The sequence below is a fragment of the Pristiophorus japonicus genome, chromosome 14 (genome assembly GCF_044704955.1).
Source record: "Pristiophorus japonicus isolate sPriJap1 chromosome 14, sPriJap1.hap1, whole genome shotgun sequence".
NCBI classification, from domain to species: domain Eukaryota; kingdom Metazoa; phylum Chordata; class Chondrichthyes; family Pristiophoridae; genus Pristiophorus; species Pristiophorus japonicus.
The window spans coordinates 134,943,777-134,964,804 of record NC_091990.1 but is presented as its reverse complement, the minus strand read 5'-3'; the positions used below and the strand labels follow the sequence as shown (position 1 = coordinate 134,964,804).

Below are 21,028 nucleotides of genomic sequence, written 5' to 3'. Positions count from 1 at the left end.
CTGCAAAAATGCAGGCTTGGTTTGATGTGGTTTCCTCCAAAAAGCACGCCCCAAGTTAACTCGCAAGTCCTTGCATCCTTTAAACCAAGTGAGAGATGGGCAAGGTTGGCAATTTAGCATTCATGAGACACAGATATATTACAAACTGACATAACATTGAGTGCTTGTGAATTGCACTTCTGTCTGTTCTATATTGCTCTGCGAAATCAATAATTTCATCAAATGACTTTATAAATGTGCATTTCTAAAATCCTATTTGTACTGATACTACATTAAGCATAAGTTTAAGTATTCAGAGGCATTTACAAGTCAGTGAAACAGCCCAATATAAAACATGGAGGATAGGAGGTGGGAGGAAGAGACAGAGTTAACAGCCGACTTCTGACGCTGCTGTAAACTAGTTTCAGTTGGAGTTATATTATACATTGCTCTTCTTGAAATAAGAGATTCCTCTATTAAAAGGGGGCAAGTAAGACTCCATTCAGTGACAACTTGCAGATTGTGAGTTAGCACATTCACATTAATAAGTTTTTTAAAAAGCAAAGACAAGAGGCACAACATGGAAGGCAAGTTCCATTGAAATTGCCCAAGTTACAGTTAAGCCAATAGCAAGTTGGGAAGCGGGCAGCCATTTCAGTTTAGCGTAAATTTGAATGTGGATCCCACAAATGTTATTAATCATAAGAAATTATTTCAGAAAGGATCAACCTATATAGGTGGGTTTCAGCTCATCCAAGTTCGTAAACTTGTGATAGTGGTAGCTGAATAACCTCATTTGCAGCAATTCTACTCCCACTTACCACAAGTAGATTTTGTGTACTTTATCCCCCATTCCACAAAATAAAATGAATTCCCATGTTCAAATTTAAACGTTGCTAGGTCCCATTGCTGAAGAGTGAAATGAAGAGATTTAGATGAGCAGCGTAGTAACCCGCCAAGCGAAAAATTACCACTGTCTTAAGTTAACCAAAATTTCACTTCAAGGGAACATTGGTAGATAAGCCCAGTTGGTCAATGTTGTACAAGTAGAGTACAATAGGACAGTCAAGAATATACAACTGTATTTGTGAATCCCTTTACACCATAATTTCCAGTTAAAGCCACCAGGACAGAATAAGCAGCAATAAATTCCAAATGCTAGCACACAAATGCAAAATGCAATATCAGATCTTTAAGAAAATTAGCTGCATTTCCAGAAAGTGATTACTAAGAATTCATATGCTCTTTCAAGAAAAAAATCTAATCTTTGAATTTTCAGAACTGTATCCTATATCCAAACCTTTCTACACTTGTTTCTATAGCTAGTGAATATACTGAACCAGTATAAGCAGGTATGTACAAAATATATTTACATCCTGCAGTGTATGCAATTACAACCTCAAAGCACCAATGTGTACTTGTACCACAAAAAGCAGTTCACTAACCAAAGCCAAACATCATAAACACATTTAGAGATGTTTTTAAACAAGACCAATAGAAGTCCTATTAAAATTAAAACACACAACCAAGATTCAGGTTGAACTGCCATGTACTTTTCAATTAACACAGGATTAGGACAATTTTAATTGGTCATTCTCTAACAAAGGAGAACATTATGACTGCACAATAATAAATGAAGCATCAAATCAGAACAGTCATTTTGTGACCAGTTGCCTTCAAGAGAGGTGCAATGCATGCAGTCACCAATCAAGTTCTTCTAAACCAGCATTTTGGGGGAAAAAAGTATATTTTTTGTCCTTTTTTGTTTAAATAATTAGGAAAAAATATTTGGCATACCCCAGCTGAATCGCACCCAATTAAAGTCTGCGACAGTCATGCTAGGATCAGAGACAGGACCATTTTCTCCGAGCATAACCAAAGTAAACCAAGCCAATAAATTTACTAGGATGTACATCACATTTCAGGTGACAGGTGGTTGGGTTTCATATATTACACAGAGATTAGCAGCTTTCAGTTACACTAGATTTCAAATTGATACCCCATTAACAAGCAAAGATATCACTTCCTGTATTTAGTACAGCTGTTTATAGAAATATTATACTCATCCAGGGAATATGTCTATTTAGATTACTGTCCCACCAGGAGATCCAAAATACTTGCAGCTTTAGTGAATACCAGACTAGTAACAAAAATTGACTGTGCCTCCAAAAACAACTAGTGGCGAATACACTTTATATAAAAACTGCACAAATACTGATGCGGAGTTGCATCCTTATTACTGACACTCAGTTTTGAACTACAGACCTTATTGCTTGAAAGGTTCATCACTAAAATATCATGTTACCAATGTTCAGTCCTTTCTCCAAATGCTGCATAAAAATTAAGTGTCCATCTAGAAACAGAGAATTCCACAGAAGCTTCTATTCACAACAAATCCGCAGCTAACCGAATCAGTAAAAAAAGTTTAACATGCAGTGTTAATTAGCTAAAGAAAGTGATCTTCCAGCAATTATACTTTTACCATTTTGAAACTTGCAAAAACAAACTGTGCCTTACTGCTCGAAATGCAGCTAATTTTCCCCATAAAGCTAGAGTGAGCGAATGGAAATGAGAGAGGAAAAGGCAGACTCCACAAGAACAAACTGACAAAAAGAAATCAGCAACAAGCTGCAAGTGTGCAACACATCTTTATTGAAACTTTCTCTGATGCAGCAACATCAATTTACAAACTCAGACTTCTCGGGAGCTCTAAAAGGCAGAGAAGAAAAAGAAATACAGCCTCAGTTTAAAAACCAGTGAATCAAACATCCGCAAATGAACTTTTATCAAAATACTCCCAGAAAGGGACAAGTGGCGGCAGCATAAAGATGGTAGTAAGAAATTTTTTCTTTTTTTTTTTACAAAAAAATAAATTAAGGAATTTTCAAGTTTTCAGGAACAAAACTGACATACCATTTGCTCTCTTAACACAGGCGTCTCTCTCTCTCTCTTTCTCTCGCGCTCTATGTAGATGCAAACTACCAGAAACAGTTTCTGCTCAAGAATTGAACGTGGTTATTTATAAAGCAGGGTTATTTTTGTTCGAAGCTGACAGAGTGAAAACAAAGATTAAAGCTTCAACAAAAAAGTTCTGGGTGGGACATTTGAAGAGAGTTTGTGTGGCCTACTTTTAAGAATAAAATTTTACTTCGTCAACTCCCTCTAGAATGAAGCAGCACTGCGGCTGTGAAAGACAAAATTAAGCACTGCCCAACATTTCACTTTCTCCAGTCCTTCATTAGGAGCGCATCACTTGAGCATTACCTCGAGGAGTGCCCCGAGGTCCACCAGGTCCAGAGCCACGCTTGAAGTTTTGTTGGTATCCGTCCTACAAAACAATCCATAGTTTTAAGAAGTTTATCAAATCAAACACAAATACAATGGGTTTGTTCAAAAATGTATGACTGATACAGGCAAGTGGTCAATAATGCAGCTTCACTTACAGGCCATGTGTATTAAAGCAGAAGTGCCCAAGTGTTTTATCTGTGTGAGTTGCGTAGGTGCATTACAGGGTGACTCAGGACTACATATAAAGTTGAAATTCACTCTCGCATACATCCAAAATTGCTCGTCTTCATGTTTTGATTTAGGATTTATCCACCAAAAACCCTTTCAAGCCTCCAAATTAATGTAGGAGACAAACCATTTAAGAAATACGAGCAGGGTCAAGTTGCTCCGAATTCAGAAGCTGGATTGCTATGTCCCAGAGGCTATAACTTGCATATCTACAGCAATTCACTTTGGACTAACAATGTTTTACTCATGAGAATTGCTACCGGTTTCACTATAGTCAGAACATGCTGCTCATGCTCCTTCAAGGCAGGATTAGGTGAGATGAGAACATGGACTTTAAAAACTTCAAATTAACAAAGCTAAACTTAATTTAGAGTATATTGCTCAACGTAGTCTGGAATATTTTTTTTTAAACAAGTCTGAGAAGCTAGTTACTTTAGCCATGCAATACTGTGGTAACTGTCTGGAACATGCCAGGAAAACATTTAAAAAAAGTATCAATGGGGTTATTCCAGGAAACTGATACCCAAATTTCCCACTTACTAAATCTAGGGAAAAAAATGTACGTTTTTACAAGATGTTTACTTCTTTGAACGTTTTTTCATCAACCAGTTTGCATAATCTGCCCCCCCCCACCCCACCTCCACAACCCTAGAAATATCAGAATTTTTATTTTTTCTCATGGAAATTTTTCTTTTTAAAAAAACATCCTGTTCTAACAAGAATGGAAGACATAAGAATTAGGAGAAATAGGCCACACAGTTCCTCGAGCCCGCACCGCTCTTCAAGATCATGACTGATCTTCAACCTCAACTTTATTTTTCCACCCGATCTCCATATCCCTTGATTTCCCACAGTCCAAGAAAAAAATATCATAGAACCCAATTCACAACTGAAATATTGAAATGGATAAACTATCCAGTGTTTAAGCTACAGACCGACCTCCCAATAACACGGATTAGCTTAAACACTGGCTTCTGGTATAGTACATTGCCAATGGGTGGGTTCTATTAAAAGGAAATTAGCTCCAAAATATGCACAGGTTGTTAAAATAAATGTTAAGAAAGTGACCCAAGATAACTACTTGGATGCTGGAAAAGATTTACATTGTGTTAATTGGAGTTCTTAGTTAATGGTCCCGGTTCTAATCTAAGATTACTTGTCAATGAAAGCATCCAAAATAGGTTATATTTCATTGGTTACCATTTCATTTGGGGGGAAAGATTGGATTTAAAAAATGCATATTTCATTTCTCTTGTAGACATCTTGAGAAGTGACAAACTGAGGTAAGCTATTAAATAGCAGCAAATGCAAGACTGCTAAAGCATCAGGTCTAATGAATTACAAATTAACAAAAAAAACTAAGCAGTTACCTAGGCAGCTCCAATTATATACAGCTAAAAATGCTGGGGTTTGTTAACTTGCAATTAATATACCTATTGCTGGTTTAGCAGCCTTGCATTTGTTGCTATGTAACACTTACCTCAGCAGTCCATTAATTGGCAGTGTCCCCTGCAAATATTACATTTTACTATCTTTAATCCTAATCTTTTATTCACCCTTTTCAAATATTTCTGTAACTAATGATGTTTGGACTATACTGGATGGAAGTTTCTTTCCCCCATTAGCATGACAGTGTCTTGGTGTTGTGAAAGCATATGGTACCTCGATGCATCTAACACAAGTGCCTCGGGGTTCAATTTTTTGGTTTTATTGCTATGATGCATTCTCCTGTAAATTTGTCCTTGTAATTGAGATGCGGTTGATCCCATTTGCTTAATAATCCCAATGTTTAAAACAGACTGGTGTGCGGAGTCATCTGATTTAACAGATGCAGACAAGCCGAATGAATACACAAACCGACATACAACGAGTCATCACCGAGCCTTTTTAGATTTCAGGTCCTTAAAAACTAGCATCAAAGTCAGATAGCTGCTTTGAAATCGACTTCAGATATTTTCCATTCAAGACATGATTCAGACTGTAGGTGGCCAATGGTGGCTGAAGAATACTTACACGCTGGTAGCCAGAGTTGGAGTAGTCACGAGGGGCAGAAAACGGAGATTGTCCATAACCACTGTTTGGAGTGTTTGAAAATGGAGGGCGGTAGCCGTCATATCCACCTGAAACACAAATATCTAGTCAAATACCAAGCAGCGACTAGAATTTTTGATGTGAACTGGATTACTTCAGCATGACTAGTACACAGATGCCGATTCAATGGGTTAATTATGAAAGACGTAAAAATCCTTACATGGGTACAACCCACACAAATATTGATGGTTGGCGAGAAATGCCTCTCCACCACGGTCAATGTTTTCCCCCATGCTCATGAAGGCATATCTCCTGAGATATGGCTCCACAGGCTCCAAATGGCCATTCTTCATGTGCACAAGACAGCAGTAAATGCCAGCAGGCTATTTGACTGGAGGGCATCACAGCAAAGTTTAATCCATGCCTATGTACTTTCCAAGATATGTTCTACATAATTGTCACCACCTGCTCCCCTCCCATCCAAGCGAGGCCAATTGTAATGTCTCAGATGAGATCAGTTACCCAACAATTGAACCTTGGGCCATCATGTAAGTATGAGTGTTCACTAGGTAGCGCCTTTACCCAATGCCATTGGTGAGCAAGAAATCATTAAAAAAATTATAGTTGTACAGTCTGAGAGAATCTGGTAAAAGTTCATTTGAGATCGTGAAAAAAATGGCTCAATAAAATTACGTTCAAAATAAAAACTGATGATGAATTGGCATGTTACCCTTAACTCAAACTTTTTAATGGACCACAATTTGCTCTCAAAATAACTGAGGCTTATGGTGCTCGCTGTTATTTAGATACAGCAACATCAAGTGAGGAAATGTACGGTTAATGTGAACATCTAAAAGTTGCTGTCCGAGTTGCACCACTCCACTGTTAACTTTGTGAAAACAACATTTCAGTGTCTGCTTCACCACGGACATGTATCGAATGTCATGAAGTTGCTGTATTCGCGTAGTCGATATGAACTAAACCCGCTGCAGATATTTAGGGCTAGTAATTAGTATTTTAATGATAATTGTTAATTACTGCCAATCAACCTCTGGCACTGTAAATTAACTATTACAGGTGCAGAGTCTCATTCCTTCACATTTCCTTTAGGGAGATTTAAAAAATGTCAAATTTCTTAAAAAAAAAATCTTACTTTTCCTTTCGGTCTCTTTTTCTCTCTCAATCTAATTTTTCTTTCCCTCGATTTCTTGGTGAACCCGATTTGACATTGGCTTCACCCTCCTCAGTCCTTTGTCGTTTCTCTCACTGCGCCCTTATCAGCTCGCACTTTCAGCAACTTTGTGGGAAAATATTTTTGAGCCGAAGGGTGCAGGGGCAAACTGACGCCATGCTACAGTACATTTGGGACCAATATTTAAGCAATGGGGCTTATACATCAATATAGTCCTGCTTCACTAGATAGCAATTTTTTTGCTCCAATCTTTAGAAGTAGAATTACACCCAAAATTCCAGTCAGAGGAATAAAACTATTTTCTACCTCGGAATCCATTAGCAGGTCCCCGATAGCCATTCATTCCTCCTCGTGCGTTGCGTGGCCCACCACGCGACACTCCCCTGCTGTTGTAGAAGGCCTGTCCTGTGCGTGCAAAGCCTGCATTCTGTTGAGGCTGCTGGGATAGCTGCTGATGAGTTGCTCCAGCAGGGTGTGTTTGGTCTTGAGATGCATGGTAAGGACTAACCACTATGCAGAAAAAAAACCAAAATCACCATTTAGTACCACATTATTTAAAGGCACGGCTACAATCTCCAAGATAGATCTGAAATGAAGAATGGTGCAATCGTGAATAATTTTATTAATTGTGCATATTATTGACAATATAATTGCATTTAGAATTGCTTTAAAATGAACAATTTTATAGGGTAGAGAGAGAGAAACTATTTCCTCTGGTGGGAGAGTCCAGAACAAGGGGGCATAAACAGGCCATTCAGGAGCAATGTCAGAAAGCATTTCTTCACACGAAGGACAGTGGAAATCTGGAACTCTCCAACAACAAAAAACAAAGCAATCTTAAGTATATGTCGGGTAAAAATCACTGATAAACAGGACTAAATAAATTAGAGCAAACTTAACAGTTTGAAACGCACCAACTAGAAATACCGAAATTTGAGTACAACTTTTTAAACACAAAAACAGTCAAAAAGATCAAAGATTGCAACTTTGTGGGCAACAAAATTAAGATCCCAAACTGGCATTAAGGGTCGAGCAAGACACTATCTTGCACATCCCTTCGAAAACACCAGGGAATGGTCTCAGACAGGATTTGTCATCCACAAGAGACCACTATGATGACTGGATGAACTAACCATATTAAACTTTAAGGCCCCCCCCCCCCCCCAAAGAGAAAATATCGCGATATATATATATTCTGGACAATCTGTAACCACAAATGGTTTGTTCCTTTGTCAAAATAACCATAGGAATTATTAGTCCTTTAGGATATAAAATTTTCCAGATGGCAGGAGTGTGTCCAAAGTGAACATTTCTCACACTTCCCTTAACAGAACGTTGCCTTCAAGAGCCAAACTGTCAGTTGCAAGTTCTGATAGATTGTTTATCAGACAGTTGATCTGACTCGAAATATAATTTAAAAAAGTTGAGGCTTTGCTGTAGCAGATTCTGGAATTAAAGGGGGTAAATTTAACCTCTAAAAACACAGGTTTGGGTCAGGTGGAAAGTTAATTTCAAGCCTGAACCCACCCACTTACGGTTTTAGCAAAGGTGGGATGGAGGACGGGCAAATAATCTGCTCTCGGGAGAGGCACCGGTCATTGAAACCTTTTAACAATTTAACAAGATTTTAACAAGATTTATATTTTTAAGTTCGTCAACTTGATTTCCCTGGCCTCGGCAAACCTGGCAGGTCAAAGCTGACGAGATAGGTTGGATCCATAAGGTAAGTGCCTTTACAGCAATGCTTGTGGGCCAGGAGGAGCAGGAGTGTTACTTCTATGCCCAACAAGCTACCCTGTAAAAAAAAAAATCCCGCCCCCCCCAGTCATCTTATCCAAACACCTACCCTCCAACCACATTCTACCTGCCCCCCCATATTCCACACCTACCCTTCGATCTGATAACGGGAGGATGGATCGCAGTATAGAAACATAGAAAATAGGTGCAGGAGTAAGCCATTCGGCCCTTCGAGCCTGCACCGCCATTCAATGAGTTCATGGCTGAACATGCAACTTCAGTAGCCCATTCCTGCTTTCTCACCATACCCCTTGATCCCCTTAGTAGTAAGGACTACATCTAACTCCTTTTTGAATATATTTAATGAATTGGCCTCAACAACTTTCTGTGGTAGAGAATTCCACAGGTTCATCACTCTCTGGGTGAAGAGGTTTCTCCTCATCTCGGTCCGAAATGGCTTACCCCTTATCCTCAGACTGTGACCCCTGGTTCTGGACTTCCCCAATATTGGAAACATTCTTCCTGCATCAAACCTGTCTTAACCCGTCAGAATTTTAAACGTTTCTATAAGATCCCCTCTCATTCTTCTGAACTCCAGTGAATACAAGCCCAGTTGATCCAGTCTTTCTTGATATGTCAGTCCCGCCATCCCAGGAATCTGTTTGGTGAACCTTCGCTGCACTCCCTCAATAGCAAGAACGTCCTTCCTCAAGTTAGGAGACCAAAACTGTACACAATACTCCAGGTGTGGCCTCACCAAGGCCCTGTACAACTGTAGTAACACCTCCCTGCCCCTGTACTCAAATCCCCTCGCTATGAAGGCCAACATGCCATTTGTTTTCTTAACCGCCTGCTGTACCTGCATGCCAACCTTCAATGACTGATGCACCATGACACCCAGGTCTCGTTGCATCTCCCCTTTTCCCAATCGGTCACCATTCAGATAATAGTCTGTCTCTCGGTTTTTACCATCAAAGTGGATAACCTCACATTTATCCACATTATACTTCATCTGCCATGCATTTGCCCACTCACCGAACCTATCCAAGTCACTCTGCAGCCTCATAGCATCCTCCTCGCAGCTCACACTGCCACCCAACTTGGTGTCATCCGCAAATTTGGATTTACTACATTTAATCCCCTCGTCTAAATCATTAATGTACAATGTAAACAGCTGGGGCAGCAGCACAGAACCTTGCGGTACCCCACTAGTCACTGCCTGCCATTCTGAAAAGTACCCATTTACTCCTACTCTTTGCTTCCTGTCTGCCAACCAGTTCTCAAGCCACGTCAGCACACTACCCCCAATCCCATGCGCTTTAACTTTGCACATTAATCTCTCGTGTGGGACCTTGTCGAAAGCCTTCTGAAAGTCCAAATACACCACATCAACTGGTTCTCCCTTGTCCACTCCACTGGAAACATCCTCAAAAAATTCCAGAAGATTTGTCAAGCATGATTTCCCTTTCACAAATCCATGCTGACTTGGACCTATCATGACACCTCTTTCCAAATGCGCTGCTGTGACATCCTTAATAATTGATTCCATCATTTTATCCACTACCGATGTCAGGCTGACCTGTCTATAATTCCCTGTTTTCTCTCTCCCTCCTTTTTTAAAAAAAAAGTGGGGTTACATTGGCTACCCTCCACTCCATAGGAACTGATCCAGAGTCTATGGAATGTTGGAAAATGACTGTCAATGTATCCGCTATTTCCAAGGCCACCTCCTTAAGTACTCTGGGATGCAGACCATCAGGCCCTGGGGATTTATCGGCCTTCAAGCCCATCAATTTCCCCAACACAATTTCCCGACTAATAAGGATTTCCCTCAGTTCCTCCTTCTTACTAGACCCTCTGACCCCTTTTATATCTGGAAGGTTGTTTGTGTCCTCCTTAGTGAATACCAAACCAAAGTTCTTGTTCAATTGGTCTGCCATTTCTTTGTTCCCAGTTATGACTTCCCCTGATTCTGACTGCAGTTTGTCTTTACTAACCTACGTTTACAACCTACGTTTGTCTTTACTAACCTTTTTCTCTTTATATATCTATAGAAACTTTTGCAGTCTGTCTTAATGTTCCTTGCAAGCTTCCTCTCGTACTCTATTTTCCCTGCCCTAATCAAACCCTTTGTCCTCCTCTGCTGAGCTCTAAATTTCTCCCAGTCCCTGGGTTCACTGCTATTTCTGGCCAATTTGTATGCCACTTCCTTGGCTTTAATACTATCCCTGATTTCCCTTGATAGCCACGGTTGAGCCACCTTCCCTTTTTTATTTTTACGCCAGACAGGGATGTACAATTGTTGTAGTTCATCCATGCGGTCTCTAAATGTCTGCCATTGTCCATCCAGTCAACCCCTTAAGTATCATTCGCCAATCTATCCTAGCCAATTCATGCCTCATACCTTCAAAGTTACCCTTCTTTAAGTTCTGGACCATGGTCTCTGAATTAACTGTTTTATTCTCCATCCTAATGTAGAATTCCACCATATTATGGTCACTCTTCCCCAAGGGGCCTCGCACAACGAGATTGTTAATTAATTCTCTCTCATTACACAACACCCAGTCTAAGATGGCCTCCCCCCTAGTTGGTTCCTCGACATATTGGTCTAGAAAACCATCCCTTATGCACTCCAGGAAATCCTCCTCCACCGTATTGCTTCCAGTTTGGTTAGCCCAATCTATATGCATATTAAAGTCACCCATGATAACTGCTGCACCTTTATTGCATGCACCCCTAATTTCCTGTTTGATGCCCTCCCCAACATCACTACTACTGTTTGGAGGTCTGTACACAACTCCCACTAACATTTTTTGCCCTTTGGTGTTCTGCAGCTCTACTCATAGATTCCACATCATCCAAGCAAATGTCCTCCCTAACTATTACATTAATCTCCGCTTTAACCAGCAATGCTACCCCACCTCCTTTTCCTTTTATTCTATTCTTCCTGAATGTTGAATACCCTTGGATGTTGAGTTCCCAGCCCTGATCATCCTGGAGCCACGTCTCCGTAATCCCAATCACGTCATATCTGTTAACATCTATTTGCACAGTTAATTCATCCACCTTATTATGGATACTCCTTGCATTAAGACACAAAGCCTTCAGACTTGTTTTTTTTAAACACCCTTTGGGCGGACAGACTGTCCAGGTCCGAGTTAATTTGATTGCTCTACAAGGATTCCTTTAAAGTCGAGACAACATTAAACTTTGGTGTAGTGATAATGCGGTGCGTCAGCGCAGGAGTGTGTGTGGGGTGGGTTTAATGGTCATGTGCAGCTGTACACAGGACAGAATCACAGTTTTTAAAAAGTGCCATTGCAGCGGGTTCTCCGTTAGATCCGTGTACGGATAATCGAGAGTTGCCTGTACATATAAAAATGAAAAAAAGAGGCAGTTCAGACACACATCCAATGAAACCGCTATCCACATCCCAGTAATCTAGAAAACAGCCATTTATCCAGCTACTGTTTTATTTGGTCAAAAAACACATGCCTTAATTTCCACAAATATTCTGCAGCACCTATCAAACGCCTTCAGAAGAAACCTTATATATATACACAACACTCACCTTATTCCCCTTATGCAATTATATTCTTGAGCAATTAATTCAATTAGTCAAGGACCAGCTGTTTACAAATCCAGGCTCTAATTATAGCCCACAACTTTCTACTGCTCAGTAATTTAAAATAATTTTGGTCTCAATTTTCCCCAATTATCTGCGACTTTTTTTGGCACGTGCAGTTTTTTTTGGCGTAAATTAAAATATCCAAATTTCCCCAAAGTTTCTGCGCCAGCGTAACTCAGTTACGATTTTTTTTTTAGGTAGTTTTTTTTTGCGTCATAGGGGGCGTAACCTGATGTCTGCGCCAGTTTTTCAGATTTATGCAAGTTTGGCCAACATACATTCTTCTGAGGACAGTGTATGTGATCACTCCCAAAAAAACTTTCTGGGCACCTAAGAAAAATCAGCGCAAAAAGACATCATTGTTTTTATGCAAAGTTTTGGAGGGAGTCAAGAAGACATTGAATATGCATCACGAAGCTTAATCTTTTCAAACTCAAAATGGAGATCGAATGCAATTCTTTAATTTTTGATTTTTTTTTCCCCAAAGTGCCATGCCACCACCGAACGTTTCCTCACTGGGCTCTAGGGTCGGAGCGCCAGCTGGCAGAATTGCTCCCTCGCCTGGACACAGGGGCTCTGCTTCAAAAGAACCCCGGGGGAGAGCAGCCGAACTGAAGGAATGAGACACCTTACACTATACAGCAACTTCAAAAGAAGCCTGGGGGAGTGGGGTGGGGGTGGGGAGGAGGGGGTGTATGCCGAGCCCTTGTGTCTGGGCAAGGGAGTGATTCTGCCGGCCGACCCTCGGGCCCGGTAAGGAGACACTGGGTCAGTGGTGAGGTGGTACGTTGAAAAAAAATCTAAAGTTAAAGAATTGCATTAGACTTCGTTGCCCCAAATATCCTCATTGAATGCCTAGCTTCTCGTTCTAAGCAAACCTATTGCGCAGACCAGGGTGTGGTCCATATTAGGGCGTCGACCTTGGAGAGATGCTTTAACTCCTTGTCCTGCCGTTTTGAGATTCTTGCAAAGGTACAATTTAAATATGGGGGCAATATTGACAATTCCATACCTCGTGCTAGCCTTCTGCGTGATGGTGCTGCAGAGGAGACGAATGATTCAACGTCATCGCATGAGGAACCTCAAAGCACGTGGGATGATGAGCAGAAGGCCTTACCCACATCGGGTATATGGAGCCAGGTGTGCATACCTGCATCTCAGTCATGCAGACTGACAAGGAAGGCTGCATTTCCGCAAATAAGTTGTAACTGAGATCTGAGAGTTAGTAAAAGCAGACCTGCAACCTAGAAGCGTCAGGAGGACAGTTAGTGAAGGTTACAGCTGCATTTTCATTCTATGCATCTGGAGCATTCCAGGCCACAACTGGGGATGTGTGCGCCATTTCTCAACATGCAACACATCTGCACTTGGCAGGTGACTGCTGCACTACATGTCCGGAGGGATGACTACATAAAGTTCCCCATGACCGCCCAGGCAATGCATGACAGAGCTGTGGGCTTCTCCAGGATTGCTGGCTTCCCAAAAGGTACAGGGCTGCATTGATTGTACTCACCTTTGGAGGATTCCAAGATGTACAGGAACAGAAAAGGCTTCCACTTAATGAATGTTCAGCTCGTCTATGACGACATGCATCGCATCATGTCAGTTGATGAGAGATACAGAGAGCACCCATGATGCGTTCATCTGCGTGAGAGCTGCATCTGCAATGTTTCAGCAGGAGTCAGAAGGGCAGAGCTGGCTGCTGGGAGACAAAGGGTACAGCCTCGCCACCTGGCTCATGGCACCCCTATGCGTAACCCGGACAGAAACTGACCAGGAATACACTGTGGTCGCACATTGCAACGCGCAGCATAATAGAGAGACCACTGGCATCTTGAAGCAGCGTTTCCGATGCCTGGATCATTCTGGAAGCTACTTGCAATACTCCAGAGATTGTCGGTCAGTTCACGTGTGCTGCATAATTTAGCCATCATGAGGCAGCAGCAGCTGGTAGTAGAAGACCTACTTGAGTTGAGAGTGGCTGATGATGGAGGAGGAGGACGACGACGAGGAAGCCATGCAACTACCTGAAACGGAGGAGGACGGGCCGTCGTGCCCCTTTAACGATTGCTCGAGCCTTGCGCCAGCAGCTCATCCATGAACACTTTGCTGCCTGAAGGCTCAGCAGCAACTATTCCACATGGACTATGTTTACTGTTTGGACCTGTTCCATAATGTTGTGTTGTGTTGTGTTAATGGAACAAATAATGGAAATTATTCTTCTTTAGTTCAAAATGTTGTGTTAATAATGGAAGTTATAATTTAAAATATATTTTATTCTAAAGCTTAACACTTGTTTGTACTTAACTTTAATAAAAATATTCTTGTATCAAAGTTTTCAGTTAAGATCACATGCAAACTTAAACTTGTAAATTTACATAACTCTCAAAACTTTTAATTTCAGAACAGTTGCAACAGTAACAGCAAAGGAAGGCTGCACCCTTCTCTCCTCCATCTTATTCCAAGACAGCCCTGCTGCACTTGGTCTTGTTCACCCCACCTCTGCCCGCAGGCGGTGGCGCAGCGTTTCTCAGGTTGGTACCAAGCTTATTCTTTTGAACATCTCAGGTAATGCGCACTTCTTGATTGAAAGGGGGGGGGGGGGGGGGGGGGGGGGGGAGGGCGGTGGTGTGTGCAGTAATGTGGAAGGCCCGGCTTGGGCCTCTTCAGAGACTGGTCTGGGGATTGGAGTAGGAGTGGGAATGGCAATGGGCGCAGGATCTGGGTGTGTTCCCTTACTGCAGCAGCGAACTCTGACATTCCCTCCCTCATGTGCCCTGACAGTGTCTCAACTACCTGCAACATTCCCTCCCTTCATGTACACCGACATTGTTCAGCTGTCTGCAACATTTCCTCTCATGTTCCTGGACAGTGTTCCCATTTCTCGAGTGTGTTGTTACTTCTCCCGACAGCGTCGATACCTCATCACCCATCCCACTGATGGTGCCCAGGAGTAATTGCGTAAGGTCAATGCTCTCCCCACTCTGCCATCATCTGAACCACATCCGTTAGATCTTGCACCTCAGGAAAGCGCTGCCCAGCTCTCCTTCCCCTCCTCACCCTGGGTGTGGCTCGCTGCATCCCACTGGAAACCGCACCCTCGGACGGTGGGGCCCTGGGTGTGCCTTGCTGCACCCCACTGGGACCCGCAGCCTCGGATGGTGGGGCCCTGGGTGTGCCTCGCTGCACCCCACTGGGACCCGCAGTCTCAGATGGTGGGAAACCACGGAATGTCCCTACAACGGTCGTACCACTCAGGAAAGGGGCTGGCACCTCAATGGGCGGCACTTGCACCTACACCTACAACAGTGGGAGCTTCATCCATCACCTCCCCCTCCCTCTCACCCCCATTCTCTTGGTCTGGAAGGTGGGATTGGAAGATGTTCTCCTCTTCAGGCTCGTCCGCGTCTGAATCTTCTGCATCGTCAGGGTTGGCCTCAAATTCTGCAAAATATAACAGAATAGACAAATGGTTAGCAGCAGAGGAGCAGACAGGGTGGGTGGCATGAGTCGGCTCAAACAGCGCAGGCAGAAGACTGATTTGAGGGACCACGATGAATGAAAGCACATTGCATCAACCGAAGCGTAGCTGACGGAGACATCCCCATGAACCGAAGCACAGCTAGCCCGCGCAGTACTGAACATTTAGCAAAGCCAAACTGTAGAATTTGCAGTACTTGCACTCTCCCTCAAGTGTGGGTTCAGCTTGTGCAGTGGTGCTTGCTTTTCTCCAGGCACGACACATCAAAGCAGTGACCTGTCTTCCATGTGTGTCAGTGGGTGCAGATTTGTCAGGCCTCCTCCTGTTCGAGTTCTTTCCCTTTTGTTATGTGCCACCTTCCTCTGCAAAGATGAAAATATAACTTTTTTTTTTTTTAAAAAGAGAGGATGTCTTTCTGCTGGGTGGGACATATACAGATGGTCACATTTACAATTGCAATTCCAGTGAATAAATGAAAATATTACTTACACTAACTACTTGACAGAGACCCTGCCACTTCTTTTTGCACTGGCCTCCAGTGCACAGTAATCTTCTGCAAGTTGGTTCCAGCGTTTCTTCATTTCTTTTGGTAAAACTTTGTGAGACCTCTGCCATCTGGCCTCAATTACAGTAACTAGTGCCTCCACTTCGTCCTGTAAGAAATTCTTGGCCCTTGAGCCGCATTACATATTGTATTGCAGCTCCAATTTTTCCCACTGAGAATTAAAGTTCTCTCACACAACTGGTTCTTCAAAAATGGCCGAATGTAGACCGAGAGCTGTACTTGGGCATGCGCACCATAGCAGTCATGTAAAAACTGTCTTATTTTTTTTGCGCATGCGCAGAAGGGCGGGACATCTTTTTTCGGCGCAGACACTAGGCTTCACCGCTCCCCGGCCGAAGCAAAAGGACAGGCTGCATGGCAGCAATTTCAAACAAAAAAAAACAGGGAAACTTGCAAATTCTTTTTTGAGTAGTCGGAGCCAAAAATGGGTGCAACTCTTGCTATATGCCAAAAAGCAGCATTGGGGAAAATTGAGCCCATAGACTCCACAGTTTATTCACAACCAAGTTATAATTTCCTGGCATATCCTCCATTTGAATGGATGTGTAATATTTCCCACACTCCAGTCCTTTAACACAATTCCCATTTCCAATAAATTTTTGGAAGCCATGATTAGTACTACGCTATTACCCCACCCATCCTCACTCAGTATCCTGGCACGCATCTGACTTTTGTGTCATTCCCATTAACCTTTAATAGTTTCCGTTTGCATATTTACCTCCTGCAACAGCCCTTTCACATTCTCCTTAGGTAATCCTGCAATTCCAAATTTATTTTTCTCTGCTAAAAACTCATGTACAAGATGGCTCTCTGTCTCCAAGTGACCCCACCTGATCTTTGATTATCTGTTTACTTGTTCTGTGCTTATATTCTTCCGTGTAATACAGTACAAAAAACAGTTCCATACCGAAAGAAAAGAGGTGCAGGCAGAGATAAAGCTTTATTTGTAGTGGCTGAGATTCTTTCAAAAGAATGGAGACAGCCATACCTGGAGCATGTAATCTAACATCATTCTTCTTTCTAGTTCTGACAAAAGTTGCACCTGAAACATCAATCTGTCCATTCGCAGTATATTTCTGGTCTTTTCTGCTTTTGTTTCAGATTTCCAGCATTTTCAACTTATTTTTATTCTTCCCCTTTCATTCATCTCAGAGTCCTGCTGCAACTGTACAGGTTTTTGGTGAGGCCGCACCTGGAGTACTGCGTGCAGTTTTGGTCACCTTACTTAAGGAAGGATATACTAGCTTTGGAAGGGGTACAGAGACGATTCACTAGGCTGATTCCGGAGATGAGAGGGTTAACTTATGATGATAGATTGAGTAGACTGGGTCTTTACTCGTTGGAGTTCAGAAGGATGAGGGGTGATCTTATAGAAACATTTAAAATAATGAAAGGGATAGACAAGATAGAGGCAGAGAGGTTGTTTCCACTGGTCGGGGAGACTAGAACTAGGGGGCACAGCCTCAAAATACGCGGGAGCCAATTTAAAACCGAGTTGAGAAGGAATTTCTTCTCCCAGAGGGTTGTGAATCTGTGGAATTCTCTGCCCAAGGAAGCAGTTGAGGCTAGCTCATTGAATGTATTCAAATCACAGATAGATAGATTTTTAATCAATAAGGGAATTAAGGGTTACAGGGAGCGGGCGGGTAAGTGGAGCCGAGTCCACGGCCAGATCAGCCATGATCTTATTGAATGTACAGTTGCAGCAGGACTCTGAGATGAATGAAAGGGGAAGAATAAAAATAAGTTGAAAATGCTGGAAATCTGAAACAAAAGCAGAAAAGACCAGAAATATACTGCGAATGGACAGATTGATGTTTCAGGTGCAACTTTTGTCAGAACTAGAAAGAAGAATGATGTTAGATTACATGCTCCAGGTATGGCTGTCTCCATTCTTTTGAAAGAATCTCAGCCACTACAAATAAAGCTTTATCTCTGCCTGCACCTCTTTTCTTTCGGTATGGAACTGTTTTTTGTACTGTATTACACGGAAGAATATAAGCACAGCTAGAGGGCCTACTCCTGTTCCTAATTCTTATGTTCTTATGTTTAAAAAGTAAAAGAAACAATCATTGAAACTCAAAAGGATGCATCTTCACACTAGATTTAATAGAAACAAAGTATGTCCTTAGCAATCAGTTACCAAAACCACATGATACCAGAGTCCCTGCCTTGCAAATGGCCCAGAGCTTTCCATTCGTTACGCCAAAAAACAAGACACCGCACGAGTAAAGAGAGTTACATTTCCTTTGAGGCATCCTGATGTGTTTTGACAAGGGGATTGACAGCAATAACATTCCTAAAATGTTTATCAATGGTTTTACTTAACTCATGTTTCCAAAGCAAATGATCCTGAGGACAAGAGTGTTAAAGCTAACCCCAGACAATGGTCCGGAATTCGCGGTGGGTAATAACGCAAACTAACAGAGCTCGCCGTTATTACCCCTTTGAAACTGACCGCAGCTTCAGGATGTAGCGCGTGTGCATCACTGCTCAGACACTGGCTGCGCTGTGGACTCTGCCCCCACAGTCGGCAATCAGTAAAATCAGTGAAACGGACAAAAACTTGGGATTTTCCGCAGTAATATCGCTGTCAAATACCCCATTATTAAGCCTCGATTGAATTTTCATTGGGGTTTTAATAGCGTATTGATTCGTATAAAACATTCTGGCCCTGAAAAACTATTTTTTTATTATTCGTGGTGTCAAAATTCTCTATTATAAAAATCTAAAAAAAAAGGTCCCAATAAAAGCTGCTCATTTCCTGGTTTCCTGTCTGTAAGGATTGTGCAATGATTAAGCAGCTTGTTGACGTTACAGCAACATCACACTGGCGAATTCCCACTACAGAGTGCTGAAAACAATTGAACGCTGAAAAAGGCAAACTTGTCGGCAGAGAACGCGAGATCTCTATGGTCAGCTTTCCAACAAGGGAGGGGGTGGTTCTGGACTTGGTTTTGGGAATGGAGAGGCAGGTGGAAGAGCATTTTGGTGCTCGATCATAATTCAGTAAGATTTAGGGTAGTTATGGAAAAGGACAAAGGGGGACTAGGAATAAAAGTTCTCAATTGGGGCAACAGCAATTTTGCTGAGCTGAGATGGGATTTGGCCAAAGTGGACTGATGGTAACAGCTACTTGATGGTAAACCAGTGGGAGGCCGAGGGTACAGAGCAATGTGTTACCTTAAAAAACAAGTGTGGGTCTAGCAAATCTAGAGCCACCTGGATGTCAAGGGGCATACAGGGTAAGATAAAAGAAAAAAAGGGAAACTTATGACAGATTCCGAGAATACAATACTGCAGAAACTCGAGGAGTATAGGAAGTGCAGGGGTGCAATTAAAAAAGATATCAGGAAAGCAAAGAGAGCAAGAAAGAATGTTGGCAAGTAAAATCAGGGAAAACCCAAAGATGTTTTATAAATACATTAAGAGTAAGAGGATAACTAGAGAAAGAGTGGAGTCTATTAGAGATTATAAAGGAAATCTGTGTGGGAGGTAGATGATGTGGTAGGATTCTTAATGAATACTTTGCATCCACTTTCACAAAAGATAGGGGCGATGCAGGCTTTGCAATGAGGGAGGAGGAGTGTGAAATATTAGATGAGATGAACATAGTGAGAGTGGAAGTATTAAGGGGCTTAGCAGCTTTCAAAGTGGATAAATCCCCAGGCCCGGATGAAATGTGTCCCAGGATAAGAGAAGAGGAAATAGCAGAGGCTCTGACCATTTTCCAATCCTCTCTGGTAGTGCGGTACCGGAGGACTGGAGAACTGCTAATGTGGTACCTTTGTTTAAAAAGGAAGTAAGGGATAGACCAAGTAATTACAATCAGTCTAACCTCAGTAGTGGGAAAATTATTGGAAAAAATCCTGGAGGAACAGGATAAATCTTCATTGGGAAAGACATGGATTAGTCAAGGACAGTCAGCATGGATTTGTCATTTGTCATGGGAAGGTCGTTTCAGTCTAACCTGATTGAATTTTGAGGAGGGCGGTGCGTATGATGTGGTGTATATGGACTTTAGCAAAGCTTTTGATAAGGTCCCACATGGCAGACTGGTCACGAAAGTAAAAGCCCATGGGATCCAGGGGAAAGTGGCAAGTTGGATCCAAAATTGGCTCAGAGGCAGGAAGCAAAGGGTAATGGTTGATGGGTGTTTTTGTGACTGGAAGGCTGTATCCAGTGGGGTTCTGCAGGGCTCAGTGCTGGGTCCCGTGCTTTTTGTAGTATATATCAATGACTTGAATACATTGGGGGTATGATTAAGAAGTTTGCAGGCGACACTAAAATAGGCTGCATGGTTGATAATGAAAAAGAAAGCTGGGGATTGCAGGAAGGCATCAATGAACTTGTCAGTTGCGCAGAACAGCGGCAAATGGAATTCAATCCGAAGAGAGAGGTAATGCATTTGGGGAGGTCTAACAAGGCAAGGGAATACACATTAAATGGTACGACACTGAAAAGTGTAGAGGAACAAAGGGACCTTGGAGTGCAGGTCCACAGATCCCTGAAGGTAGCAGGCCAGGTAGATAAGATAGCATATGGAATACTTGCCTTAATAAATGGAGGCATAGAAAAGATCAAGGCGGTTATGCTTGAACTGTATAAAACACTGGTTAGGCTGCAGCTGGAGTACTGTGTGCAGTTCTGGTCACCACACTAGAAAGGGTGCAGAGGAGATTTACAAGAATGTTGCCTGGACTGGAGAATTTTGGCTATGAAGATTGGAGATACTGGGTCTATTTTCTTTAGAACAGAGGAGGTTAATGAGGGTACTGAGGTGATTGAGGTGAATAAAATTATGAGGGGTCTGGATAATAAGGACCCGTTTCCCTTGGCAGAGGGGTCACCAACTAGTGGGCATAGATTTAAAGAGGGGAAATTTCTTCACCCAGAGGG

General features: G+C 42.2%; 1 protein-coding gene and 1 long non-coding RNA gene across 4 annotated transcripts in view; both read right to left on the bottom strand.

Moving 5' to 3' along the window:
• caprin1b (cell cycle associated protein 1b) overlaps positions 1-21,028 on the bottom strand; it is a 165,893-nt gene that overhangs the window by 11,979 nt on the left and 132,886 nt on the right. For 2 of the 3 annotated variants that reach the window (XM_070899647.1, XM_070899645.1), the window contains 3 exons: positions 7,025-7,228; positions 5,509-5,615; positions 3,244-3,307 (listed from right to left, as the gene is read on the bottom strand). In XM_070899647.1, coding sequence (XP_070755748.1) covers positions 3,244-3,307; positions 5,509-5,615; positions 7,025-7,228 — 375 coding nt within the window. Of the gene's footprint in view, positions 1-2,611; positions 2,689-3,243; positions 3,308-5,508; positions 5,616-7,024; positions 7,229-21,028 lie in introns of those variants that run through there. The other variant, XM_070899646.1, reaches the window with a different exon arrangement.
• On the bottom strand, positions 15,281-16,266 carry LOC139280125 (uncharacterized). Its single transcript, XR_011596626.1, has 3 exons — positions 16,054-16,266; positions 15,761-15,926; positions 15,281-15,527 (listed from the first exon to the last, which is right to left on the bottom strand). It is a non-coding gene; the product is annotated as an uncharacterized lncRNA (long non-coding RNA).